Genomic DNA, 27050 nt, shown 5'->3' with positions numbered 1-27050 from the left:
GGGTACACGTGTATTATCCGTGTATTTTGATAAACGTGTGCCCGTGTGTTATCTGCGTATTTCGATACACGTGTACACGTTTACTTCAGTACCCGTGTATAAAGAAGTACACGGATTAAAATACGGATATATATTAGTACACGTGAACACGTGAATACGTGTTTCCTCAATACACATCCAAAACCGTGGTCTCTAGTTGAAGTATTCTATACCGTCCAAGAAAAAATATTTTTCAAACACATTTCCCGTTTTAAAAGATCGACGATTGTTAGAGAATAGAATGCCGACTATACACATACAGAAACTTTTTTTAAATGTTAGTTAGTTTTGTCGACACGACTTTTTCTGAAACCCTATCCACCCTGGCCAGGGTCTCTGCTATCTCTCGCAATTCGAGCGGACTGTTGACCGATCGTTGGTTCGATTCGATTCCCTTTTTCGCCGGATTCCATCCCTTCCACAATCGCATTCAACCCCTGGCCCGTATTTTCTTCGCCGTATTCCAGTTAGTAACCCGTTTCGCTTTCAAGTCGCACGGAAAGTTGCCGCCTTTTTTATTACGTTCGAATTGCTCGATTGCTCCATGAGAAGTTAAATGAGGACCCCCGGGGCGAAGTGACCCGGGTTTTATGATCCACCCAGGGAGGGAACAGGGTGTGAGGAACAGCGAGGGAGGGAAAAAGGGGAGAACAGTTCTGAAAAACGCTGAGACAGCTCGAATCTCTGTGGCCGATGCATATCGCGTCGTATCAAGCTGACTGACGGGCTCTTTGCTTGAATTTTATTAAAAGAAAAAATGGACATGTTATGCCAGCGAAGGACGATGAAATTTGAACCTTTTCTACCACGGTTTCCTGTGAGCGGTGCACGAGGATCCAACCGAATTGGCTAATTGTGATAATTCAACCTCTGTAGCCCCAGATATATCTTCGAATGTAATTTTCCATCTCGAAACTGAAATTAATATTGCAGGATTTAGTTTTCGTTATACTCGTATAAAATTTTCACGATTTAACTGCGACCTCTTAAACGAGTTTAAAATACGAATGAGGAAGATCTGCAGGAATTACAATTAAATTGGAGTGAGCTGATTCGTGAAGCGAGAGTGAAACGACTTATTTACTCGTAATCTGTCGTTTAATTCTGCTTCCTACATTTTCAAGAAAAATCAAGCTAGCAATTTTTATATTTACATTTCTACGTTATCCTTTCATTCTGAAGCAAATTGTAACTGATACAATCCTCAAAAGAAATGAAGGCTCACTTGTGCGAACCCGAAAAATTGCTCCCATTTTACGTGAGCATAACTCCGTCAGAAATTGCCGTATCGATATCGTTAAACAATGGTTTGGAAGCCTGAAACCTCTAGTTTCGGATGCTTTGTTTCAAATTGTTGCTATTTTGGTTTTGTACAAAATTATAGCAAGATGAAGACAACATTGAAGGTTAACAAAAATTTTGTGCAATTTTGTGCAACCGATATTTAAATATATTCACTTCGGGGTGCAAGTACAGAAGGATTAAACCATAACGAAGTAGTGGTAGTGCAAACACGATCTGCCGTTCTCCGGTTTGAAAAGTCAACGAACCTTCCCGAGCTCGATCAATTAACTTCCTCTTTGGGCCGGGCTTCCGTCGTAATGCTTGTATATTCAAAAAGTTTCTTTATACCGTCTCCCCGTGAAATTCCAATCGGTATACTTGAAATCAACCGACGGGACAGCTTGACAGCGGTCGAGGGATTCTTTGTCGCGCTCGATTACCGGAAGAAACGCTGTTATGAATGTCGAACGCGTCTCAGAATCTCGTTTAAAAGCAATCTATCTCGCGAGAGGACAATGCTCGAGGACTTTCGAACAATCGAGAGCTTCTAGACCTACCCCGAGGATCAGTAATAATATTAAACGCTGCCTGATTGCGGTCCACAATTCTTTGAAATGATCAAGCAATCGTGAGCATCTCTCGACATCTTAGGAACGAGTCAAATAAATATATTAACTGTATCAGGAATTATTTAATAGTAGAGAAGAGCAGGGACAATTGCACTTTAAAAATATAAAAACAGAAATGTTTATCGGTTTATAATTTCATGAATTTCCTTATTGACTTCCTTAAATTCGTTTAAACATTCGTTTGACATTATTTTGTATTTTGTTCGTGCATTATGTCTAGACAGTCGATCTGTTCATGCAAAATAAAAGTTGTCTGCATAGATTACAAGATGAGGGAGTTACGTAACAATTCATTTCTTCTCTTGGTAATTTTAATAGATTGTCAATAATGCACCAGTAATATTAAATTCGTCCGATATTCCACTTCTACTCGTTTTTAATTGAAATCCATAACGTTCGCAGCCATAACCTTCCACCTTTTTTTGTGCGATTATTTTTTTCATTGCGATTAACAGAATCCACGGTCTAGTTAAAAGACATTTGCCGATCAAACAGTGCAAAATTGTTCAGTGTATAAAATTTGATTCCTCCTGTATTTTCGCTGGAATCTTGGAGGCGAAAGGATAAAAGGCTGATCTCTAAAGGGGGGAAAAGTCATCGAGGAACGGCACATCATAAGGGTGAACAAATAACAGGTATTGGGGCCGATCGTGTGCGCACAGTAACGCGAATTGGACGCCGGAATTAGGTCGCCGGAGCACAAAAGGAACCTGCAAATATATTTTTTCCCCATCGGTTTCCGATACACAGGAATCGGCTTAACGCCGACTGGCGACCGTCCTTTTTCCACCGGCCGAGAGTGATTATCATTTTCCTTTATGGACCGACCAAGTACTCTGTGTCTCGGAACCCGAGAGCAAATGAAAAGTGCGCGACCATTTCGCGCAAACTAAAGTTTTGGTCGCAGCAGGCTCTCTCGGCCGTTCGCTGGGTACTGATGAAGGGTATATGGGCTTGGCCCTTGCTTGTGCTCGTTGTCTCAAGTGTTACCCGGGTTAAAGGTTCACCAGGACGCACGAGGGTTGGCTGTTGAAGAGTTTACTAGGGCAGTTTGTCATTACCAAGTTTCTCGATACCGAAATTATTCAATGTTGTAATGGGTCGGCAAGTTTTAAGTGTTCGTGTTCTTCAGTGCTTAAACTCTGCATTTCTTGAACAGTTTTAGTACTCGAATATTGGGTTTGCGGATTTTTCTATGAGCCAAATATTTGTTTAAGTTAACCCACCACTACCGGTCAAATGACCGGTTTTGTGTATTTTTCATCTTACAATCATTGAAATTGCCTACATGGGAATTGATTCGATAAATTTCCTCGATGAGGGTTCTCCTCATGTCCAAACTGTGGATTTTCTACGAGCCAAATTAATTTGATTGTTTAAATTGTCTATCTTTTAAGTATGCAACACCTCCAATGTTTAAATTGTGGATTCTTCGAGTACTTCTATGTTGCAATAGTTCAAGTTAAGAGTCTCATCTAAAGACTGAAACATTTTACTACATTTTAAATGTATTTGGCTCCCACAGGATAATTCACAATTTGAACATTGGAGAACATTTAGAAAATCCAAGTTCTGAACATTTTTCCAGTTTTGTATTTCCCAGTGCTTCCCAAATAATTAATTTTCTGGATGTTCAACCTGTGGATAAATTTACTTGATATTCAAACGTTCAAGTTTCTAGAGATATACTCTCAAAGTTTATAGCTTTCATGGGGAAAATACGTCTGGACGATCTAGCATTCAGTGCTGTAATGAGAAGTCCTTTCCATCGAACATGATAATAGCTTCCTGATGAATCTTCGAAACCCACGTTTCGCGCACTTTCTATTCTATCAATCTCGCGAAGCTTTCTAATTAACTTCCAATGGTGCCATAGCTTCCAAACTATTACAGATCCTTTCGACAGATTCTTGACAATTGATTATCTGACAGCCACAATTTTTTAAAATTATATCTACCCCCTATCATAGACAGGTATACTAAAAATATGACGACTAGACTGCGGATGATTATGCAATTTTCAATTTTTGTAGACGTATTTTAAGAAAGCGGAGTAAAATAGAATCTTACTTTCCTTACTTGAAGGCTTTTAAGATCTGAAATAAATTAAAATCGTACTAAATTCTGTTGTATTTTATATCCTAGCATGTTCTGAGGATTTTCAAAAGCCATAACTGCATAAAGACCCGCAGTAAATTTTACCAAATGGACAATTACAATGAGCATTAAAGTAAAGTAGATTATCATTAATTATCATTTGCCATATCAAACCAGAGTTTTCATCGCATTAAATTGTTACTTGCCAATCAAATTATCATTCACTCAGCTTAGCTCCGAACAATTATCCCTCCATGCAAATAGAAATGTTTGATCGCTTCCAACGAGATGGAATGAAAGGAAGAGGGAATATTTTAATTGAGGCATTTCCCAAGAAAAAGTCAACTGTCCCAATTAAAAAATTCAGCGCTAAGTGTAATAGCTTCATTTCAGGTATCCCGTTCTTTTACAAGCTGAAATACTTCTTTTCTCGAATAAAAGGAGTTCAACTACATTCGCGTTTCCAATTAACGTCACACTGTTCCGATGCGCGTTATCTTGTCCGATCATGCACAATTAAAATAAATTCATAAAAGATAACATCCATCACATTCGAAGAGAGAATGAACCTCATTTTCGGATACGCTGGAAATTCCTCGAGTCCGATAGAAATTCGCTGAGCGAGGAAAGAGAGTCCCGAGGAATCGATGCGTGTTTCTTGAGAGAACTAGAGTCCGGTGCCTGTCACCGGTCGTATCACAATAAAACAACATCAAACTACGTTCCCCCGGAGCTATCATCCCATGTCCTCATGCCGGCTGTTTATAATACCAGAAGCAAACTCGCCGGTCCGGTCGGTCTTTCTTCAAGAATCCAAAACAGAGGTGAATCGGCTCCGTCAGAGAGAAGTTTCTGCAGTCTGCGCAGAGACGGTACACTCCTCCAGAACGAACTTCCGACGGGGGAAGTCTTCATGTCCGGTTGACCCAGCCCTTTGAATCCTCGGAACCAGTCCAGGACCGGTCCGGCTACGGTCCACTCTCGCGAAACAACGGAGAACAACAGCAACCGGCCGCCGCGCCGGTGTATTCTTGCCGACGCGACGCCAGGCAGAATGAAGACCACGGTTGTTTCTCTCGATTGCCGGAAGCCTAATTGTTTGTCCATTTCGACGTTGCGAGGCCTCCCTTGCCCTCTTCATCCCCCTTCGTCCCTTCACCCTACCGTCACTGTTATCCAGCGTTTTTCCTCTCGAACCGGCAATTACTCGGCCGCCATTCCCATTAACAAAAGCGAAACAAACGGATTATTAAGCCGCGTCCACACGCTCGCTGCGAAAAATACTTTATCGAACACTCTCGGTCTGTTAGAGAATAGTAGACAAAGGCGCTTGATCACCACGCGAGAACGTTTTCATTGACTTAACACTAGGTTTGCTCGACACTAAAACTGACTGTTTTGCATTACTTTATAAAAATAATTTAGCCATTTCTTTAAATGTATATACAGAGAGAAAAATCTGTTGAGAAGAATCTCAATAATCGTAGATTAGAAATATTAGAAGCAAGCTTTCACACAGTGTCTATTTTTATTTTAGGATTAATTATCAGTAAAGACATTATTATTAAGTAGAAATTACTAGCTTCAGGGATATCCGCAGTAATATTCGCAACTTCCATTAACATTAACTATTAATTTAACTATTCACTTCCGAGGTTAAGTTCGTCAAACATTAATTGCTTAAAATCACATTCACTGGTACGAATCACTACGAATGATTTTTGCAAACATCTCGGTATCTTGCAATTTCAGAACATCGAAATTCTAGCTTCCCTATTCCCCTTCACTGAAAAAGGGAGGATAAAATTCGAGCCAATTCTCTGATAACTAGAATTGCAACAAATTCGAGTAAAATAGAAATTAATTATTAATTATTACTTAAGTAAGTTACTTAACTTAACATAAATAGAAATCTGTATTTATTTTTTATCTACTTTGAACAGAGCTCACTAGATGTCGTACATTACTTTGACAGGTTGCCCAGTTTTTACATTAAATTTTACTTAATTTCTTCTTTAACTCAAAATGTCTAAACTTCAAGTTACCTAGTTCTTACACTCAGGCGGCGATATAATATCTATCATAACTTTTAAAAGCCTGGCTACACCCTATCGACCAGGGACAAACTTGGGAATTTTGCGTAGTTTAGTGTTCCTGATTTCTCAACATTTGTCATTTCTCGAGAAATGAGAAATAACCAATTATAAAATTTCTCGAGAACTTCTCGAGAAAGAATTCTCTAGAGGGAACACTACCGTAGTGTGGACGCGTCTTTACAAGAAAGCACGATCGGGTAATTCGATGGAAACACTCCGGAATCACTTGGAATTACTTCACGGCCGGGCAGAGATCACTGCTGAAAAGCGAGATAAAGAGAGGGCTACACATAGACAGATAGATAGAGGGAGAGAGCGGAAGAGACTACGGGATAGAGAGGTTCTCGCGGGAAGAAAATAACAGGATAGTCATTCGTTTTCGCTGTTATTGTAGTCTGGTGTTCACGTGCACGAACCGCGACCCCCGTGTACGTGTAACGCGCGTAGCCCACGAATTCCTTCCGGAGTCGTGGTCGTTTCACTAAATACGCGAGATCCAATTTGGACGAACCCCAAAATTCGAAGAAATAGTGCTGCATATATACACGCGCGCATGTGTGCCGGGCCACGTATGTACATGTACAGGCTGGTACGTGTACCTCCTGGGGCTTTTATGTAAGACACTCAGTGGCGTAGCGTTCAATTCGAACCGGCGACTCGAGTGTTATTGATAACACTGACTTCCCTTCTACCGTTTCGACGATCGTCTTTCTCTCGACTTTCGTTAATCGACTCTATCCCAGCTCTATATAAAGAATATTACTTTATGCGATAATGTAATAGTGAACTACGACTTTAGTGGAGGTAAAAATATAAGTGTTTTAATAGAGACCGATCGATACCTGTAGGTAGTAGAAAAATCCATTCTCAACCACTTGCACTACTATTTATTTTGCGGTTGCAGTGATTAGAAATTCTTTGTCATTCAGAATTTCATCAATCATGTTTGATAGAGTGATTATGCTTGTATACTTGTATGCTTGATAGTGAATAAGCCCCTGAACATTCTAGACGCGAAGAAAAGAGACATGAACGCCACTATCATTTATTCGACCTTCAGAACTTTATAAGACTTCACTATAAATAAAGTTCTATTCAATGAAATAATTAGATTGATGCAAAATAAATATTTGTGGTAGTGGAGTCGACACCTTTGTTTATGCTTGGACCAGTAAATTTAAAGTTTTGAGATTATATGTAGTGTAGTCAGATGACAAAAAGGTCCCCGGGGCAAGACTTGTGTCCTCGCTCTATCTTCCCCTTCTACGACACTATGCACCACGCTTTCCCCGCGGCCCAGTCACGTGACGCGTTTTGTCTCTGTCTCCTCGATTCAATGCTTGTTCTAGGGACTTCCTTGTCCATACAAGAGCTAAGTAGAAAATTTCTTATTTCTCTAATGAGTTCTATAACCTAGAAATAATGCATCTACATTTTCGAATTCCATTAATCTTCTTATTCTTTCAAATTGCACCTGTCATAAATGCATAAAATCCGCAGTCTGGTGTTGTACATTAGGTCCGTGACCTTTTCGATCAAGCATTAGCTTACGAAAAGACCTTGGTTTAATTGATGACATGAAAATTTCTAGAATTAACTCCACCCATTTTCGAGAAACTACCCACCACAGGGTTAAAATTCATCGGCTTGGGAGAGAGGGGTTGGTCGTGTCGCAAATTCGTAGGGGTTCGGTTCGTGCGCTGGCCTGTTTTTGCACGCAGTTTCCGATCCCGGCTCAACAAAGCTGTCATCAACCGAGCCAACTTGAAGCCATGGCGTTTGAAGTAACTCGCGTCACGAGCAGACTTTGTACTTTCATCTTCCTTGAGTTTAACATCTTGTACAGCTCCACGGCTGACTCCCGAAGCTTATGTATCCGGGTGTAGCTGCTCCATCTGGGAGCTAGCTACCAGGCAAGAGAGGGAGAATGGAAGAGAAGCAGCAAGAGAGGGAGAGAGAGAGAGAGAGAGAGAGAGAAAGAGAGTGCGCGAAGGCGGTAAGACTATTTGCTGAACTGTCTATCAGTGAAATATCCGGAATATTTGCCTCCGAAACGGAATTTCCGGAATAGAAACGTCGCGCGTGAACTAACCCGACGTAACCTCCCTTATTCGAATTTCCATTTACAAGTCCGCGTCTTTAGCCACCGCTCTATGCGGCCCAGTTTTAAACCTAACCCCCAACGAATTTTCTAGCACAAGTGCTTTCCGCCATTTCCAGTGGACGGTTCAGAGTCAGCGTTGGCAACCCTGCTCGATCAGATTTGCATGCGATCCGGAACTTTTTTACCGGCAGATGGCCACGTTTGAATTTTTGCCTGACAACGATTAAAAATCCCGAAACCAGTTTTTCGGGATTCAGCCTGCCAATTCGGGCTCCAGCTACGGCGGAACGGATACAGAAATATTAGAACCGAACCGCAGGCTGGCAATTTCATTGACCGGAAAGTTATGCGATTAAAGAGAAAAGCTGGGAATTGGTCAGTTCGATTGATTTGTTTAAATAAAAATAGGACCGCAAAAATTTCCCAAAATTCACGGATTTCCGCAACCAACATTTGATCGAAGGGTTCATCTGCTTGTGTTTGGCGATAGAGGTAGTGGAATGGATGGAAATCGTGTTCGACGTTAAACATTTTTATTTTCAAAACAATTTGATACACACAACAGCCGTGGTAATATTTTAACCACTAAAAATTGCTGTACCACTGTTCACGATATTGTTGATATACATGTGTTGGTATATTATCAATAGATTGCAGATTTTATGCATTTATCACAAAAATGGGTAAGCACAATTTAAACCAGTGAACATATTAAAAAGATTTAAAGTCATCAGTGGATTGTTTTCTCGTTTTCTTCTTCTTTGTTTAACTCGCTCCTCTGTCTTGCAATCCACGCAAACATTTTTTATTTTCCATAAAGATCCGCAGTCTAATTATCAATTACAACACGTATAAGTATTGCATTAAATAGCTCCGACTGAAAAGGGTTTAAATGTGTTCGCGTGATTTTTTTCCAAGGCCGGACGAACAACTAAAAAATCGGGACTAGCTACTCGTTGGTTTTTCCATCTTGAGAATGCTTCTTCATATTGTTCAGAAGCGAGTATATTTTGAATTCACCCCGTTCAACACACAATTGCGTGCATTAAGGTAATAGAAATTTGTTATTCGGATGATTACACACTGCGTCGTCGCGGCAATGCTCTCTTAGCGAGACACGCATTAGCGCCGTTACTTTTGTTTGTTTGTTTGATCCCGGTGAAAAACGAACCTGTATTTTGGTTAATTCCATAAACACACTAACAACTCCGCGAAGCAAAAACACACTTTTATTCCGCGTCGGTGTTGGCTCGTTGTTCTCTCGATCTCTCTCTCTCGTGATCTTGAAACAGAGAGCCGTGTTCCCGGCCGTTCGGTCTTAAAATTGAAGATCAAACGGAACGATAAATAGCTTTATGCCGCGTTCAGTTCGTTCTCGCATCAACTTTGTATAGCTTTTACCGTTTCGCTTGGCTCTCTTCGATAAAATTCCCCGCTTCGTTACTTGCGTACGCGATACGAACTACTGCAGGGAAATAAACAGCACGGAATTCACCAGAACTCTCTCTCTCTCTCTCTCTCTCTCTCTCTCTCTCGCGCGCGCGAGCGCGCTCTTTCGCTACCTCTCTTGCTTCTGCTCCAGGCCACCGAGAACACCGTAAGCGGAGCCAGAACTCGGAAGTTAAGATAAACAGAATTTACAATGGAAATTCCTTTTCATAATCAGTCTAGTTTTACGAACTTGCTACATATTTTAATCCTGGATTCGCGGGCCACGGGTAACTCGTGACCTCGTTGCATCAACTAGAAAGCATACTGTCCTTGGATTCCTCGCATTCTAACGGTATAATTACGACCCACCGAATCGAACTTCTCACCTCCAAGTGTGGGTGATGCTTCGCTAATGCGAACGCCATTTTCATTCGCTGTACAGAGCTCAGTTCAAGTTTAAATTCATTTTTTAAGAGCAACAGCTCAATTAATCTGCATATTCTCGATTCTCACCATGTAAAAATGGAAAGAAACGTATTTAAATTATATCTTGTATTTTGTACATTGTCAGACATCATTTTTAGGTGCTATTGCATTCATTTACTATTTTTATTTCGTCATACAAGTTCCACGCGACTGACAAAAATCGATGAAAATTGTTCAGGGCACTTTATAGAAGATTTGTTAAAAATTACTATTCGAGATAAATTGGATGAACTTCTGAAACATTCGTTTCTTTCCAAACTCGAGATGAATTAGACGACTTAGAATTTGATAGAAAATGTTTCCAAGTCTATTAGAGACAGTTTCTCGAAAAAGGAAACCCCATATCATTTCAACAACTGAATCCTCGTAACACACGAGTAGCGACAATGAGGTGGACGGATAAATGAGCAATGTTTGACAATAATCTTTCTGTTGAATACCTTCGTTGGACAGCTTAATACCAAAGCATCTGTCCGAGCACCTTACTCGTCCAAAATGGCGCGCTACGTCGTAGAACCAAAATTATTGGGAGCTCATCCATATTTTATTACCTGGCAAATGAATATTAAATTTGATAAGAGGTAATGAATCGCTTTGTAGTCCTCCTCCAGTGGATGAATATGCATATCAAAAGTGATCAAAAGTGTTCACCACGAAATGATTCGCCTGTTAAGTGTTAAGTCACGCCAGTCCGTGACGGCTCTTCCTAAACGACAAAACTAGCCGAACGTTTCCCAAGGCGAATAAATAGCCGGCGAATCGAATTAAACCTCGGCTAAATTCGTTACCCACGGCGGCAGCGGCGAGACTACGGAAGATTTCGAAAGTCAGGCTCAAAATTCACCGTCACAAAACCTCATTTAAGTTCCCGGGGACGAGCGCGACGGGTCGGTTCGAACTGGAAGAAGTCCCGAAGAATTGGTTCCGAATTCAACGTGAGTCTTACTTTCTCTAACAAACAAATTCGATTAAACTTCAACCTCCCCACCCCCATGAGAGCTGAGCCACGGAGGGAGAAAAAAAAGAATCGCTTTTGTATGCGGCTGAACTAATTTAATAAATGAACAATATCAATGTCCGGGGCAGTTCCTCGAGATGGTACGCGATCCCGTCGTGGATAGCTTCGTCGTTTGTATCCGCATAAATTTCAAAACCTGTCTGTAGTTTCGCCAGCGCTTCCTCTTTATCTCTTATCTTATATCTCATGCTTTATATTTTGCAATTTCGGGATGGACGCAGCACATTTTGTTTTTTTGTTTACAAAAATTTTATGAGAAAGAATTAAAAGTGTAGACAGGTACAGTTGAATTGTTTATTTAAATCTCTTTAATAAAATATAACGCGAAGAAGGAGGGCGTATGGGGAAGAAAGAGACATGGTTCATAGCAATTCCCATACGCTCTCCTTCTTTGCGTCGCAAATTTTGATCGTTTATTATTTTTTCTATGTTTTTCTATGATTTTCTATGATTCTATCATTGAAACAATTGGCTTGTGTGATAGCTAAAATATGATATAATTATTCACGATTCAATTCTGTCTAAATGTCTTGCAAATGCTGCATCGAGAGTTGTTCCCGATCTTGTCGTCGCTTCATTGGGATTATTTACCATTTGCAATCTTAATTTACTTCTAAACATTACCATGCTGCAAGAAGTTTCACTGTAGATGTTTCATGGAGCCATTTGAGGCATTCGGAACAACAAATCCAATCTTGCTTAGATGTGGTTGAATAATATGACGATCATGTCCTCTACGATATTTTACACAACTGAAAAATCATAATTTCATTCGAAGAACTGCTTGGCAAAGCCATGATTCTTTTTGCCAGGAATAAATAATTCGTGACCGAAAGGGTTAAAGAATTAAATTAAAAGCCTATTAAAAAGTTGTGTAACTCCTTTGATCCTTGTGAAGCCGCATGAAGAACATAATGGAAAAAGTATAACGTGAACGTCGCGTCGCGTCGGTAAGAATGGAGATTTCTGCGAGTTCTCGCGAAAATGGTGGATATTGCGACGGGAGTGTTCTGCATTTCCGGTTGCGGGTCCTCTGAACCACTTCAAATTCAACGTTAACTAATTTTGAGCGGCGCGAATGGGTTTAAAGGCCACTCTTCATCATGATGCGAGCTCTCGAGGCCAACAGTCGAAACAGGAGGCTGTGGCAGGACGTCCACCTGTTTAACGGCAAACAGGCCGATTTAGCTTGACCTAACCTATCCTACAAATCCTTATTAGAGCGACACTTGGCTAATTGCGTGCCGGTTCCATTGTGCAAGAGGGCATGCGGCGACGCGAAGTGCACTCGAACCCGGCGCGCGAGGTTTAGATAAAGCGATAATGAATGGCCGCGGATTCTGTTTATCCCCAATGAAAACACCTCGTTAGAAAACTACGTCCATACACGCTCAACTGTTATGCCGCCACCACAATCGTATCAACTTTACAGTCACGGCTGAGCAGCTCAGCTTTTTTCACAGCCGCCGTTGAAATTAAAAACCAACGAGACGTCGTAATTTGTAACTGCCATGTCGCGTCGTCGGAATATGCAAAAAGTTCGACCGCGGATTTTCATGCGAAATTATTACATCAATTAGAAGAATCAGTTGAAAATAATCTCAATCAATTTCAAATTTCACCCACTCGTTTTTATAAATTATTTTAATCCCTCTACTGTTTCAAATTTTAACCACCCGTCTTCATTGAAAATGCATTAAATCCTCTAGCGACGAATTTGTCATTCGTTTGTGGCAAATGTAGCTGAACGAAGCAGAACAAAAATTTCCGGTGTCTCTTTGCCCAAAAACGTTTTTAACACAGGTTGAAAAAGAAATTATGTCGTAAAATTTCATGGCTATGTAAAATTCGTGTAATCTATGAAATTTTCATAAAAAGAAGGAAATATCTCTCACTTGTATAAAGATTTTCAAGGGTTGCAATATTACATCTGCCTCGACGGCGAGCGAACATACAAAATCAATTTTTGAACCACCGGTGGTGACTGGAATCATCAAGAGCTCCGTCCAAGCATCCGGAGTCGTTAAGAACATATTTTTAACGACCGACGAAATTGTTTAGCGTCGTTAAAATTAATAGGCGATCGGAAGATCCTCTTGGACGGGAGAAAAATTGTTTCGCGTCGTTGAAGATTGTTAAATGAACTCTCTCAACGAGGAAACATAAATTATTTCCCGTTATTAAAATTAATAAGCAGGCTATCCAAATGAACAGAAGCAGGAAAGTGTATATTCCTCTCTGTTAAAATTCTGAAACTTTCCGGCAAGGTCCTCCCCGGCGAAATATCGCGTGACCGCTGTGTTATTCCAAGGGAGACAACCATAGTCTTCGCACTTCCTGTTCGACGACCTTCGCCGCGTCTCTCGATCGAACTCGATCGTAAAAACGTGTAGCGGGCATGACATTTCGTGACAGTCTCGCGTGACTATCGGTTATCAACTTTTGAATTATTGACGGACGAAGTTAGACACGTCCGTAACGAATCGACGAGGAGATACAAACTTCTGATGCATAGTATCGCCCGGCTATCCTATAAACTTGGCCAAGCCGCCGCCTATGCGCGTGAGATCCGGAGAGGCGGCTAAACCTAAATCCCGTACGCTCCTCTGCCAAAAGTTTCGCAACGTCGCAAACTACACACACACAATTTCGTCGTCCGGTTCCACTGTCACCATTCGTTCCTCGCCACGATCGCAATGATCGCTCGGATAATGCTGCAACAATCTTGTCGCGACCTACAAACGAACTTTACCGAGACAGTTCCTTTCCATTTGCAAGATTGCTTTGGCAGAACTTCGGCTAAAACTTCTGGGTTCTACATATTTTTATATTCTACATATTTTTCCGTTCTACTTGTCTCTACGAGTTTACGATCAAATGGTGTTTGCTATTTATTTATGTAGAGCAAGCCTAGGCAACTTCTTCCCCGCTTCACGATTAGTATCCCCACCACCAGTGTACCTGTTCCCCCCACTATCAGGCCCGGGCAACTTCCTCCCCGCTGTCAACTTCGGTACTTCTGGGTTCCACATTTTTTTTTCGATTCTACTTATTTTACCACGTTTTTATTACCTCGCTTTCTTGTCCGTCTGTTTGTCTGTCTGTCTGTTTGTTCGGTAGAAATTTTGCAACTGATTTTAAACTAACTTCCCGATGAGCTAGTTCGTAACTTTCTTATTTTTGATTGTTTATTTATGAAACCTCCACTGGCACACGGGCGGCTCTTTTCCGTTTAAAATGATATCCCACACGATGCAGTTCGAACTATAATTGTTTGCCTAATCCACGATATAGTGAAGCCTCGACTATCCGAATTAGATCAGACACGACGTCTTCGAGACGTTTTCAATCATTCTAATATTTATATGGAGGAGGTGTTCATTACTGATTGATTGAATTCATGTTCTGACCGAGCGTCACTCTTGATATCACTTTGCTCCATTTTCCTCGAAGATCGTGCAGCCGTTTTAATCCAGGATCGAAATCAACGACGATTTCGATGCTACCGCGTGACCGGTCGTTAACCACTCGTTCGGCTCGAACTTACGGCCCTGTTAAATTCCGGAAATGACTTGGGTAATTTCCCACGCGTGAGCCCACGGTATCACCGAACGTCCGATTGTCCCGGATCCTTTGGTTTATCCGCGGATTAAAAACTGCTATCGCGCACCCGCGTGTCGATTTTAACGCGACCAGCTAAAAGGATAACCGTTCGGACCTTGCTCGTATGTATTTACGCGAATATTATTTTCATCCGCGATAATGGACACTCCCAGGGGCGCGGATAACCTCGTGCCGAATTGCGTTTATGCTCATTTGTTCGGCGCAACGATGATTAACACACTGTTCCCAGTTAACTAGCCCAACTGTTTCGCATTGCGAACACGAAGGTATTTCAGGTTCAGTTCGTTTTTTAACACTGAACCTACCAGTACTGGTCAAAATGACCGGTTCCAGATTTTTTAGTTTACAATGAAATGATTGTATGGATCTCTTCAGTAGAGCACGCGAAGTCTAAATAAAATCAATCTCGTCGTTTTTACAAGGGAGCATGTACCAATTACTTTTAAGGTTTAGTGTTATTACTAGACTGCGGATCTTTATGCATTTATGGCTTATAAAAATTGTCAAAAAATGCTGGAGTATTTAAGTCAACAGAATTTAGTTATTATTAAGTCTTTCCTTAAAAATTTCGTTTGAGTTTCACTTTTCACCTTTGGCGAATGAGAAATTGTAATAAAAATGTGAATAAATTTTTTGTCGACGGGGTTCAGTGTATATCTCGAAACAATCAGACCCAGTCCGGTCCGGGATAAACGGGTAAAGAAACACGTTTCAATAATAAATCCGACGTAATTAAGATTGCGCTCGACTCGGGACACCGCGCCGCTAATTCCGCGGAAGACCCAGGAAAAATGGACTCGCGTGTTCCCTCTCTCCTCTCTCCCACTCGGTGCCTTTCAATTATTCAATCTCAATCTCTGCGAGAGACAAAGAGATACCTGCGAGGGAAGACTCGAAGGAGGAAAAACGTGCACGGACTGTGCGGCACACTCGCGGACGTAAAACCTAGAAAAACCGGTTTGGGGGATTGCTAGTGGCTCGCGGGGAAACCTAGAAGGAGAGTGGGAAGGAGAGAGGAGGAGGAGGAGGAGAGAGGGTGGGAAACCCAGAGAAAAAACTCGAGGTTCAAGAGAGAAACAGATTTCCGGGAATAAAGAGCGAACGACAACGAACGAACGGACAGCAAGAAGTTGAGACGCGTCGGGGCTGAAGTCAACATCCTGGTTGAAGGATATGGAGAACCGAAGCACTACGGGGAAACTGCGAGTTGTGGTCGAACTTTGAAATGGGTTCCACTCTGGACTGGTTCGAACTGTCTTTTAATTTTACTAGCACTAGGATGTTGGCGTAGATTGTTGTTCCAAACGCAATTTTATCTGGAGAAAGGACTTTTGTGCGAGACTTCTTGCGTCATTTTAACGTCGTTTGGTCTTCCTCTTCGAACGTGTCCTAATCCTAATTTGTTTCATTTGGTCGAGAATTCTCTTCGTTTTACGTGGAAAATGTGCAGTGTCGAATACTATCGTCGAATTGAAAGGACACTTTCGGTGTGCTCATTTGTTTCAGTGTGTTCGAGATTATAGTGTTAGAAACAATGAATATTTAGCTCGATCTGTACGAGTCGTTGACAGTCTTTACTGCTTTGATTTATTCATTAATCATAAACCTATTTCCGTAAAAATGATAAAAGTATTTAGATCTAGATATTAGATGATCGTCTACACATTGTGGATGTTTAGATTGTTCCTAGATGCTTCAATCGATATAAATTGAAAATTTAATCTCCTTTAATTTTCATCTATAAAGTCATCTACACTCCTGAAAAGAATTAAGGGATCACTTGTGCGAACCCGAAAAATTGCTCCCACTTTACGTGATCATAACTCAATCATAAAAACTCGATCATAAAAAAAATCGCACAATATTCAACAACCATACAATTTACACAGGAAAGATGGCCCTTCCAAATGATATTAACGCGATTTATAAAAAAAAATTTGTTGCTCCCCGTGTGATGTTCCAAAGTTGCACAAAATTTTTGTTAACCGTCAATGTTGTCTTCATCTCGCTATAACTTTGTAAAAAACCAACATAGCAACAATTTGAAACAGAGCATCTGAAACTAGAGGTTTCAGGCTTTCAAACCATTGTTTAACGATATCGATACGGAAATTTTTGACGGAGTTATGATCACGTAAAGTGGGACCAATTTGTCGGGTTCGCACGAGTGATCCCTTAATTCTTTCGAGGAGTGTATAAATATCTTTGTCGTTCAATGAAACGTAATCGTATTCGTGTGTTTCTAGTTTAAATCGTCACTTTCGCAAATGCTTAATGAGAACGTTACCCATATGCGTAGCAATTCATCTAATATAATTATAATGAACTGAAACGAAAGAATTTCAGTCCTCCACGTGTGCGCCTACGTGTTTCATAATCGCAAGCAACAACATTTGAAAATCCGCTGAGCCGGGCTAATTTAAAATCGCAGGAAGAATAAGTGCCGTCGAGTTACTCACACTTATGTTCGGTCCGCCTTCCGTCATCGTCGTCGGGTTACCCTGGTCACGTTCTTATTAACAGGTGCACACACACACTTTTTTTCCTGCACATCGCAGGTCCCCCAACACTCGTATTTCCTCTTCTTTTCCCTCACTTGCCCGCCAGCTCGTCCACTTTAACCACCTCTTTTAATAACTACTCCGGAAATAGTAATGTTCTAAAAATAGAGGATCAGGGGATAGATTGTTTGCTTTTAATTACCGCTTCATCCTATCCACTCCGGGGAAGATAATGAATTCCCTGTGTATCCCGGACCGATGAGGAGAGAGAGAGAGAGAGAGAGAAGAAGTGCACGAAAATAAGAAAAAAATTGGAAAGGAGATCGTCTATTTTCGACGAAATAAATCCGCAAAAAAACGTGTTCCATGCCTTTATCGAGCAGATTTGCACTTTTTACAAGGACCTTAACCCCCTTTACCCTTCTTCTCTCCTCTCCCCTCCTCTCCTTTCGTCACAATCATCGCATAATTCTCCTCTTCCGCGGAGATTATTTCAGGCCAAAGAACGGAAGTCGGACGAAATGAAATACAACTTCTTACTCGGAACGAATTACTTCATTAATCACAGAACTTCTAAATTACTTTCTTTTCTTTTCCTTTACCCCGCTTTTTCCTCTCTTTTACGCTCTCTCTCTCTCTCTCTCTCTCTCTCTTTCTCGCTCTTACTTTCTCTTTCTCTGTCGTTGGATGCTTCCCAGCCTTTTCAGCTTTATGATAATTAACGCGAATCGGTTCTCGAGGCGTACCAACGTAAATTAAAGATTATCTTCCGCTAATGCGCTCGCGCTCCTTGCAAATCATCCCAACAATCCATTTGTTTGTCTTCTTAACCTTTTCCTCTGGCGAAATGTATTTTAGGTGCAAAGTTCAGTGTCGCGAGACAATAATCTTCAAGCTGATTTCTCGAACTCGAAATTGATGAAAAATATTTTTACTTTATTGGTATCTCTCGTAGCTCGAAGAGAATGATAATCTTTATGGACTGTGTTAAACATTTTACCACACGTGCAAAGGTCAGTATCGCGAGACAATAGTGAAATTGAAGTTGATAGAAAATATTTTTATTTTCGAGGAAAATGAAGATCTTGCTGGACTTTGTCAAACATTTCATGTAAAATTAAAACTGCCACAAGTGTCCGTAAAGATTCCCGAAACTACACTAAATAAATGGTCCCTGCGTCCTCATTTTAAGAAAATCGTTTGTACATTACACAATGTGCCAACGAAACGTCCAATCGTATTGACGCAAAACTTGCAGCGCAGCCACTTTAATAATGAAAAGGTTTCGAGCAAAAACCGCGCGCAAAAATGCCTGAAGCAGCCTCACGTTATCAAAGAGATTTTCTAATAATCGCGTCTCCCGTTGCTCGCTAATTGTTAGCGGATTTAAAGGATTTAGCTTGCGTTGTCGGCTTCGCTGATCGCGTAATCATTTTTTTAATCCTCGCGGCTCGCGCGTCGGATTAAATCGTCGGCTGCGATCTCGCAGACACGGAATGCTCAACGATAGTCGCACAAAAATAGCACCACTTTTTTCCAAAATCCTCACCTGGCCAATTCGCTGTGTAACACGCAATCTAATTCGATTTTGAAATTCGAATGTGATGTTAATCGCACCCGTAACATAACGTAAAAAAAGGACTATAACTTTTTTAACATTCGAATATACTTGGCTGTTTTTTAGAGCAATTAGTTTACTACAAGACGTGGAGAAAAAATTTCGAAAAAGTTGCAATTCTTCGGAAATACAGAGAAAATAGTGAAATTGTTGTTCACAACTTTTTCATGTGGGCCTATGTATATTGAAAATTTTTAAAATACATTTTCTGAGAATTTCATCAACACATGTGCATCTTTTGATTAATCCAAGCACCGGCTATCGCGACCGCCTTTTTTTATTTAACAAGCCAACGCGGGATTGACTTTTGCTCCGAATGATAATAAATCATTTTTCTGCCTTTTTTTTATTTTGGCGACGATAATGCAGATAAGCCGTCAACGATCTCGCGAATTGCGTCTTTCGCGAACGAGATTCGAACATTTCTCGTTCTTGATGTGTTCTCGACTAGCGTTTGTTCCCAGAGTTGGTCAAAAATGTTTATTTAAGTAAAAATTTCGAATAAAGTGGGCTTTTTCCAAGTGGGTTTTGAACCCACTTCATTCGAAATTTTTATTTATGTAAAATTTTTGCCCAACTCTGTTTGTTCCGACAATTGTTTCAACACTAAACCTACCACGAGGGGTCAAATGACCCATTTTAGATTTTTTATTTGACAATTATTGAGATTGTAAAGGTGTTTTCATGGGAATTGATTGAATACATTTTTTGCCTCCAGTATATATAATATTATAGTAAAACTCGCACAGAATATAAATAAATTTAATCTTGTTATTCTTATAATGCCATTCACATTAGTCACTTTTGATGGTTCGTAGATTTAGTGTTAATAATATCATCATTAGTATTGGTGGATATGCATTTACGAGGAGAATGTAGGTGTGATTTAATACAATTGAAAGGTTTAAATCATTTACAATTATTAGTGTACATTGAAATGATTAAAGGAATAAATTAACTTTTCAAATGTTATCAAGAGTTGATATTGATATACAAGACAGTAAAAACAACGGAAAAATTGTATGTACACATGTCAGTTGAAACTTGTTAAAATTATTAAACAAACGGAAAAATCTCACGTCACTTGCAACTTGTTAAAATTATTAAACAAACAGAAAAATCTCCTCGTGCCAATTCTAATTAAAATTATTAAACAAAAAGGAAAATTCCTGCATGGTCCTTGTTTCCTGGAATCAATGCAGACAGTTTTTATTACGCATAATGAACCACCGTCTATTCATAATATTCTATTATACTAATACTATATTATCTTTTTTATAATTGTACCAATCGACCTGATTTTTTTATAATCAATCAGAAGCATTGGTTTACGAAATGATATGCAAATAAGATTTTCCAAAAATTATAATTTACAAGGATACATGCCAAAGTAAAAAAGGCATTTCTTAAAACTTTTTTACAGTTCTTTTATATTTTTATATTTTTAATTTAGAAAGTTACCCAACTTTAAAGGGCGATCAATTTTTACACCCACTGTATTTTCTCCTAGACCATGCTATGGACTATCATATTGCATAACGACATGAGCAATAATAATTGGATTTGCTTTACAATAAAATCGTGGCTATACGTGAACACGCTGCGCCGGTATCGAACGTGTTAATTCGTTTCGCAGCCATATTTTCCGTGTTTTTTATTGCAAATATACACAAGGGTTTTTCGTTTCGAATGCAACGAGTGTTCATTAAGAATCGTTCTCGGGAACACCTGCCCTTTTACATTTGTCCGGGATCGAATTAGCTTTCGACACGTATTAATTGACTGGTGGATTTATTTTTGTTGCCACTCGACTCGGATTCGGAGTTTTCAACGAAGGGGAGTGTGTTATCGTTATTATACAAGCACACAGTTAATTTGCGATGGAATTAATTTTTGAGCTTAATGAATTCTAGATTATTAGCTCGATTTCTATCAACAATTTCAACGCGTTGTCGACAGTATTATAGGACGTTCCTGGTCTTTTTAATGATTTGTTAGTAACCATTAGTAAAATCACTCGCGCGAACGCGTTTTTAATTGCGACCAATTAGCCCGTATTTTCCTTCCTCTTTCTCGTATAGAAATTTTGTTATGTTGATATGAAAAATTCTTCCCATATTTCGCCCGGCTGCAACCGACGCGACGAGAATCAATCTCAATTTTCGTTTAACCAAATTTTAAAACTTCCCGGTTATTACTTGGTCCGCTTCCTGGCGATATTTTTTAACAATGGGATAGTCGATTGCGAATCGTATTCAATTTTCTAACTAAATTCCAAAAAATACGATGGTAAATGTCAAGTGACTTTTATCGCAGCATGCGCGCCAGCAAATCTACGGCCCGCTGAAATAAAAAGTGTACATCCCCATTTGTTTTAATTCTCATCTAGAAAATTTGTCATGCAAGAATTTCGAAACATCGCTGTCCGAAAATTTGTTGTTTTCATCCGGCAGACTAAATTCTAATTTAAAAATGCATCTGCGCGTGTATTTGTTACAGAGTAAATCTGTCTCCATTTTTAAGCGACTCTTGCTGCGGAATGTGTGTCGATAGAGCATTTTATTTAACCGCTTCAAGTATTCTTGTGATATCAACAATTATAAAATGAATACACCGAACCCATTTAGTTAGACTATTTTGATCGAAAGCTTTTCTGCAATGCATTATTTAAAAGTTTGGGGACAATGCAGTTTTTAAATATGTCCTTTTATTGAGCAGACTAAAAATGCTAATTCAAAAATATATATGCACATAAAACAATTTATTTAACCACTTCAAGTATTCTTGTGATATCAACAATTATAAAATGAACAGACCGAACCCCCATTTACTTAGACCATTTGGATCGACATCTTTTCTGCAATTCATTATTTAAAAATATGTCTTTTGATTTAGCAGACTAAATGTTAATTTTAAAATGTGTGGACCAATAAAACAATTTATTTAACTACTTCCTATAATTCTTACAATTCCAGTGACTGTAAAATACAAATTTATAGTTCGTTTGTATCAACTCTTAACTAACCTGCCTTCGTCTGAAAATAAAACATGAACGACAGCTCTATTTATAAATCCGTATTTTTATTCCAGCAATCTGATTCGAATTTAAACATATACGCACAGACGTACGTCGAAATCGTTTCATTTTCCATCTAAATGAAAGAGTTTCCGTTTTTAATTGGACGGGTGATCGCGCCACATCCCGAATCGAGGACTGATACGAATATAAAAATATATTCGAGCGAAAAAACTAATCGTTCTCGTGGTAATTTGGGGATTTATTGGTATGTCTGGTACGCGTCATGCCTCGAACAGAGCACGAACAGCTAACGGAAAACGAGGAACGAGTTAATAAATGATACACGGCGGCGGGGGTGGGCGTGAGGGAGCACGGGGACGTTCCGAAAGGGAAAAAGGGAAGAAGAGAAACGCGGAAGAAAAACGGAAGAAAAACGGAAGAAAGAGAAAAGCCTGCCTGACACGGTGGATTTGCGTTCAAGAAACGTACAGGGACAGGGACGCGAGAGAGTATCGGTGTCTTCGGCGATTGCGAAACGTCGCTTGGTAAACTTCAACGTGCTTCGTTAAATTTGTATACGAATAGCGTACGCTCGTCGGCGGCGGCACGATTTCTCTTCCGCGGTACCTAACCTCGCCGCCGCGCCATTTCTTCGAATATTTAAATATATCGCTGCGCAGGAAAATTGCAATAACGCCCGGAACGAGGAATATCGAAGCTGATTTACATCTAGCGATCCTAAACGGTCGTTCAACTCTCGCGAGCGAACTGTGCGCCAAATTTTCTCCGCGGACCTCATTCCTTAATTTTTCTGAGGAATTTCTGTTCCATTTATCTCCATCAGGAGATCAAGTATTCTTGAACACGTTGGTTCTCGATTTAATCGCAAACATAATCAATTTATTTCATACTACCTGGTCAGATGATCGAGTCCTCAATTTTTTATTTAACAATTCTTGGAATTATTTTTTGGAAATACACCTTTCTTTATTTCAGCATACATTGTGATCAAATTATTACAAAAGCTGGATGAAGTTGTGACCTTATTACATCATAGTAAATCGCAATTACATTTAGTTTATATTTTATTTAGTTTTTTGATAGTGGTGATCCCCCCTAGTGTTTGGAAAATTTAGTTTACTTAACAGTTTGTAGGAAAATTCTTATAGAGCTGGTCCTAGTGTTTGAAAAATTTAATTTCTTAACAGATTGAAGGAAAATTTTTGTAGTGATGACCCTAGTGTTTGGAAAATTTAGTTTCTTAACAGATTGCAGAAAAATTTTTATAGTGGTGATCCTAGTTTTTTGGAAAATTTAGTTTCTTAACAGATTGCAGGAAAATTTTTATAGTGGTGATCCTTGTTTTTCGGAAAATTTAGTTTACTCGATAGATTGTAGGAAAATTTTTCTACTGTCGACTCCAGTGTTTGAAGAATTGATCTTACTAATTCGAGAGACCGTTTTAATTGAGCAAATGTTATCTCTTTCTGCAGGGTTCAGACTGCACGAAATTATCTTTCGCACAATTGTTGACTTGTGACACGATAATCTTTGCACATCGTTTCTCCGCGTTCCCACGTGATTACATGGTTGCCATTTCCTGCGTCCACTCTGATTTTGAAATTTTTTGGATCATTCAAACATATTTGTGCACTGCCATAGGATCACGTTCTCTTTAAAATAAATATTCTTGAAAATCATTCCGATTTAAAAACAGAATCAACGTTCCACGTGTCGTTGTTCAAAATTTCGATTTTCTGTGACGATATACACATGTACAGTCAAAGTACACGTGGAGACTAATATCGCTGATGAACGTTCACTATCGAAATTGGCCTGAAATGCTCTCCCACAAGAGGATCAATTCACCGTTACAAGAAAGAAAGCTCCAACTCGAAATCATTCATCTGTACCACTCAAAAAGCCCACCGATCTTTCGCGACACGATCATCATCACCCTCACTACGACCTTCTAAGAAGACTACCCCATAAGACAAAACATCAATCAAAGACCCCTCCAAACACCATCAATAGAACAAGTACCATTTCCGGAAGGAGTTACTCACCAACATCAGCGAGCATTCCCCAACGAAACAACGAAGCAACTATTCACTTGGCCCGAACATGCCCGAGAATGTCCCTCACTCAAAACTGATCAACAGAACTCGGATACGTCAAACGAAGAAGGTGTACATTCACAAAATGGAGAAGGTATTCTAAAGAAAAGAAAACTCTCGCTGACAGATCATGCCTGGAAATGTTCCAATAAAACGCGAACACATCGAACAGGCAAAGGGACGTCCACAAAATGCATATGTAATATATTTTAAAAAGAAAAATTCTCCGTGACAGACGTGTTCAAAAGTGTCCCCCCAACTATGCAACAACACACGAGCAGAAAGAAAGAGGACGTTCACAGAACATAGAAGGTATGTAAAAAGAAAAATTCCCATTGACAGATCATGTTCGAAAGAGTCCCGTTGCGCGAAGCTATTCGGCAAAACCAGGACTCGCGAAACAAAACAGAGGACGTCCGCAAAGTGTATATGATATATATTTTAAAAATAAAATTCTGAGGCCTGAGGCGAAAAAGTGTCACTCGCACAAAACTATTGAAACCCGAGCAGGTCAGACAAAAAAGGAGGACATCGGCAAACCATAGACGATACTCTAAAAAGAAAAATTCTTACTGACAGACCCCGAAAACAGAAAAGAGAACGTCCACAAAGTGTATATGGTATATTTTAAAAATAAAATTCTGACTGATAGGACAAGCGAAAACTATCGAAAACCGAGCACGTTAAACGGAAACAGAGGGCACATCCGCAAACCATAGAGGACCTTCTAAAACGAAAAATTCTCACTGATAGAGACCGCGAAAACGTTCCGTCTCGCAGAACAGAGGATTGAGCAGTCCACAAAAATAGAAAAGATATAAAACGAAAAATTCTCACTAAAGCACGACGCACAGTTCGGCAACGTGTGACGGTCGTCCCGGGAGAGAGTAACCGAAAAAGGGGGGCACAGAAAGAGGATCCGGTTGATTTCACTGTGCAGCCACGGTCGGGGAAAAAGTGTCCCGGTCACGTAAACAAAACTTAACGCGATCCGGTTTGGATCGGATCCGCGACGAAAGATCGTCCAGCTTCGACGGCCGGCGGCGTACTAATAACGAACCGGTGGCCATGGAACGGCACAGGGTCTGCCTTACCGGCGCAAGCGTCTCTTCGAAGGAAGCGCGGATCACTGATACCAACACAACAAGAGTGCCCGACGGGGAATACCACCGCGCCGCGCGAACACACATCGATTGTATAGGTACCTGTTGAATGCATCCGAGCACCGAGAGAGAGCTGGCACGTTGGCGGTCAACTAAATCGAAAAGGGGCGAACGAACGCGGCGGAAAGTACGACAACCTTGCGCTTGTCAACCCTCGTTTCTGCGTACCGGCTCCTCTCCAGCGCATCTACCTTATTCTTTTTTTAATCCACGGTTCCCCCTTGCACTTCCCTTGCAGCTATCTAGCAATCAGGAGGCGGTAATGGGTTTTGCGGTTCAAGGAAGTGTCCTTGAGGACGAAGGAATTCGCAGGGTCTTTGCTAGTTCGCTCTCTTAGAACATTGAGTACCACGTTGGTCAGCTGTGGATGACAGTATTCTTTCTTTCAAGTTGGATCTACCTTGCAACCGGGAGACGGTAATGGGTTTTGCAATGTGCGGTTGAAGGAAATGTCCTTCAGGATGGAGGAATTCATAGGTCTTTGCTAGTTGGTTCTTAGCACGTTCAGTACCACGTTGATCAGCTGTGGATGACAGTATTCTTATTATGTTTTAGATTTACTAGCTACCTTGCAACCAGGAGAGGATAATGGGTTTCGATGTGCGACTGGACAGCAGAAAGGGTCCTTGAGGATGGAGGAATTTATAGGGTCATTGTTAGTTGCCTTTTAACACGTTGGCTACCACCTGGGTGGTCTGTGGATGACAGTATCCTGTTTTCTAGTTGGATCTACCTTGCAACCAGAAGACGGTAATGGGTTTTACAATGTACGATTGGAAAGTAGGAAGTGTTCTTGAAGAGTCCACATGATCTTTGCTGGTTAGCCTTTAACACGTTGCGTAACACATTGGTCAGCCTTGAATGTCATTATTCTTTACATTTGTACATTGGAAGTGTTTGCTCAGGAGAGATCGAAACGTGTAAGATGAAGATATGCTTTATTACTATTACTCTGTCGAGTGCGAACGTTTGCTGCTCTTGAAAACCTTTGAATTGGGACGGTGGCTTGCACAGTTGTCAGCAGTTTTTTACATATTTGGCCTTAGAGCGCGAGTCGTCGTAGGTCAGCTGTTTGTCATGACACTGTTCGAGGAACGATACTTTTTCCTCGCGTGGCAAACGTGCATGAGTATGTGACAGCGCACGGTGATTCTTTGACACAATTTAGATTGAAATCATTGGATCCTAACTCCATTGAAAATTGGATTCAATGGTCAAGTAGCCAAATGTGCCTAATAGCAAGCAACCTTGCTATCAAGTCTTTCTTCATTCTTTTAATCCCCGATTTTTGGGGGAGCCAATTGCTCCGAATCCTGAGATAATACTTAAGATTTCAATATTTTAAAATTGCTCCAAATCGTAACTGAAATAATATTGAAGAATTCAATATTTTAAAATTGCTACAAATCCTAAGTAGAACTTCGATTATCCGTGCTAATTAGTGGATCATGATTGTTGGGGTAATACAACAATTACATAGTTTCAGTGCTGAACATAATCCTTATTGAAGTGTACAGTAATGATTCTTTGTGGAAACTATTCAGACGTTCTATTGTGTTTTAAAATTACTCGAAATCCTAACTGAGATTGTAATATCGGAGATTTCAATATTTTCAAGTATTAATTAGAACTCCGGGATCTCCAATAACAGTTATGGACCTCATTAATTATATGTAGAATGTAGAGTCCCTATCAAATGGTTATCTGAATATTGATAGAATCAGTAATTGCTCCAAACCACGACTGATATAACATTTAAAATTGCAGTGAATATTTCCGAGTATAAATAAGAACTGTATCCTCCAATAAAGATTCTAATCCTAA

At 40.1% G+C, this 27050-nt stretch overlaps 1 protein-coding gene across 14 annotated transcripts in view; it reads right to left on the bottom strand.

Annotated features, from left to right (window-relative positions):
- Nucleotides 1–25137, bottom strand: part of LOC143215783 (venom dipeptidyl peptidase 4) — a 357851-nt gene extending 332714 nt beyond the window's left edge. For 2 of the 14 annotated variants that reach the window (XM_076438229.1, XM_076438234.1), the window contains exons 1-2: nucleotides 24901–25137; nucleotides 24013–24097 (exon numbers count right to left, since the gene is read on the bottom strand). In XM_076438229.1, coding sequence (XP_076294344.1) covers nucleotides 24013–24018 — 6 coding nt within the window. In that variant the 5' untranslated portion in view covers nucleotides 24019–24097; nucleotides 24901–25137. Of the gene's footprint in view, nucleotides 1–17267 lie in introns of all 14 variants that reach the window. The other 12 variants (XM_076438225.1, XM_076438228.1, XM_076438220.1 and 9 more) reach the window with 12 other exon arrangements.
- Between the last annotated feature and the right edge of the window lie 1913 nt (nucleotides 25138–27050).

This window comes from Lasioglossum baleicum, chromosome 14 (genome assembly GCF_051020765.1).
Source record: "Lasioglossum baleicum chromosome 14, iyLasBale1, whole genome shotgun sequence".
NCBI lineage: Eukaryota > Metazoa > Arthropoda > Insecta > Hymenoptera > Halictidae > Lasioglossum > Lasioglossum baleicum.
Note: the sequence above shows the minus strand (reverse complement) of the source record. Positions and strands in the feature narration are given on the sequence as shown.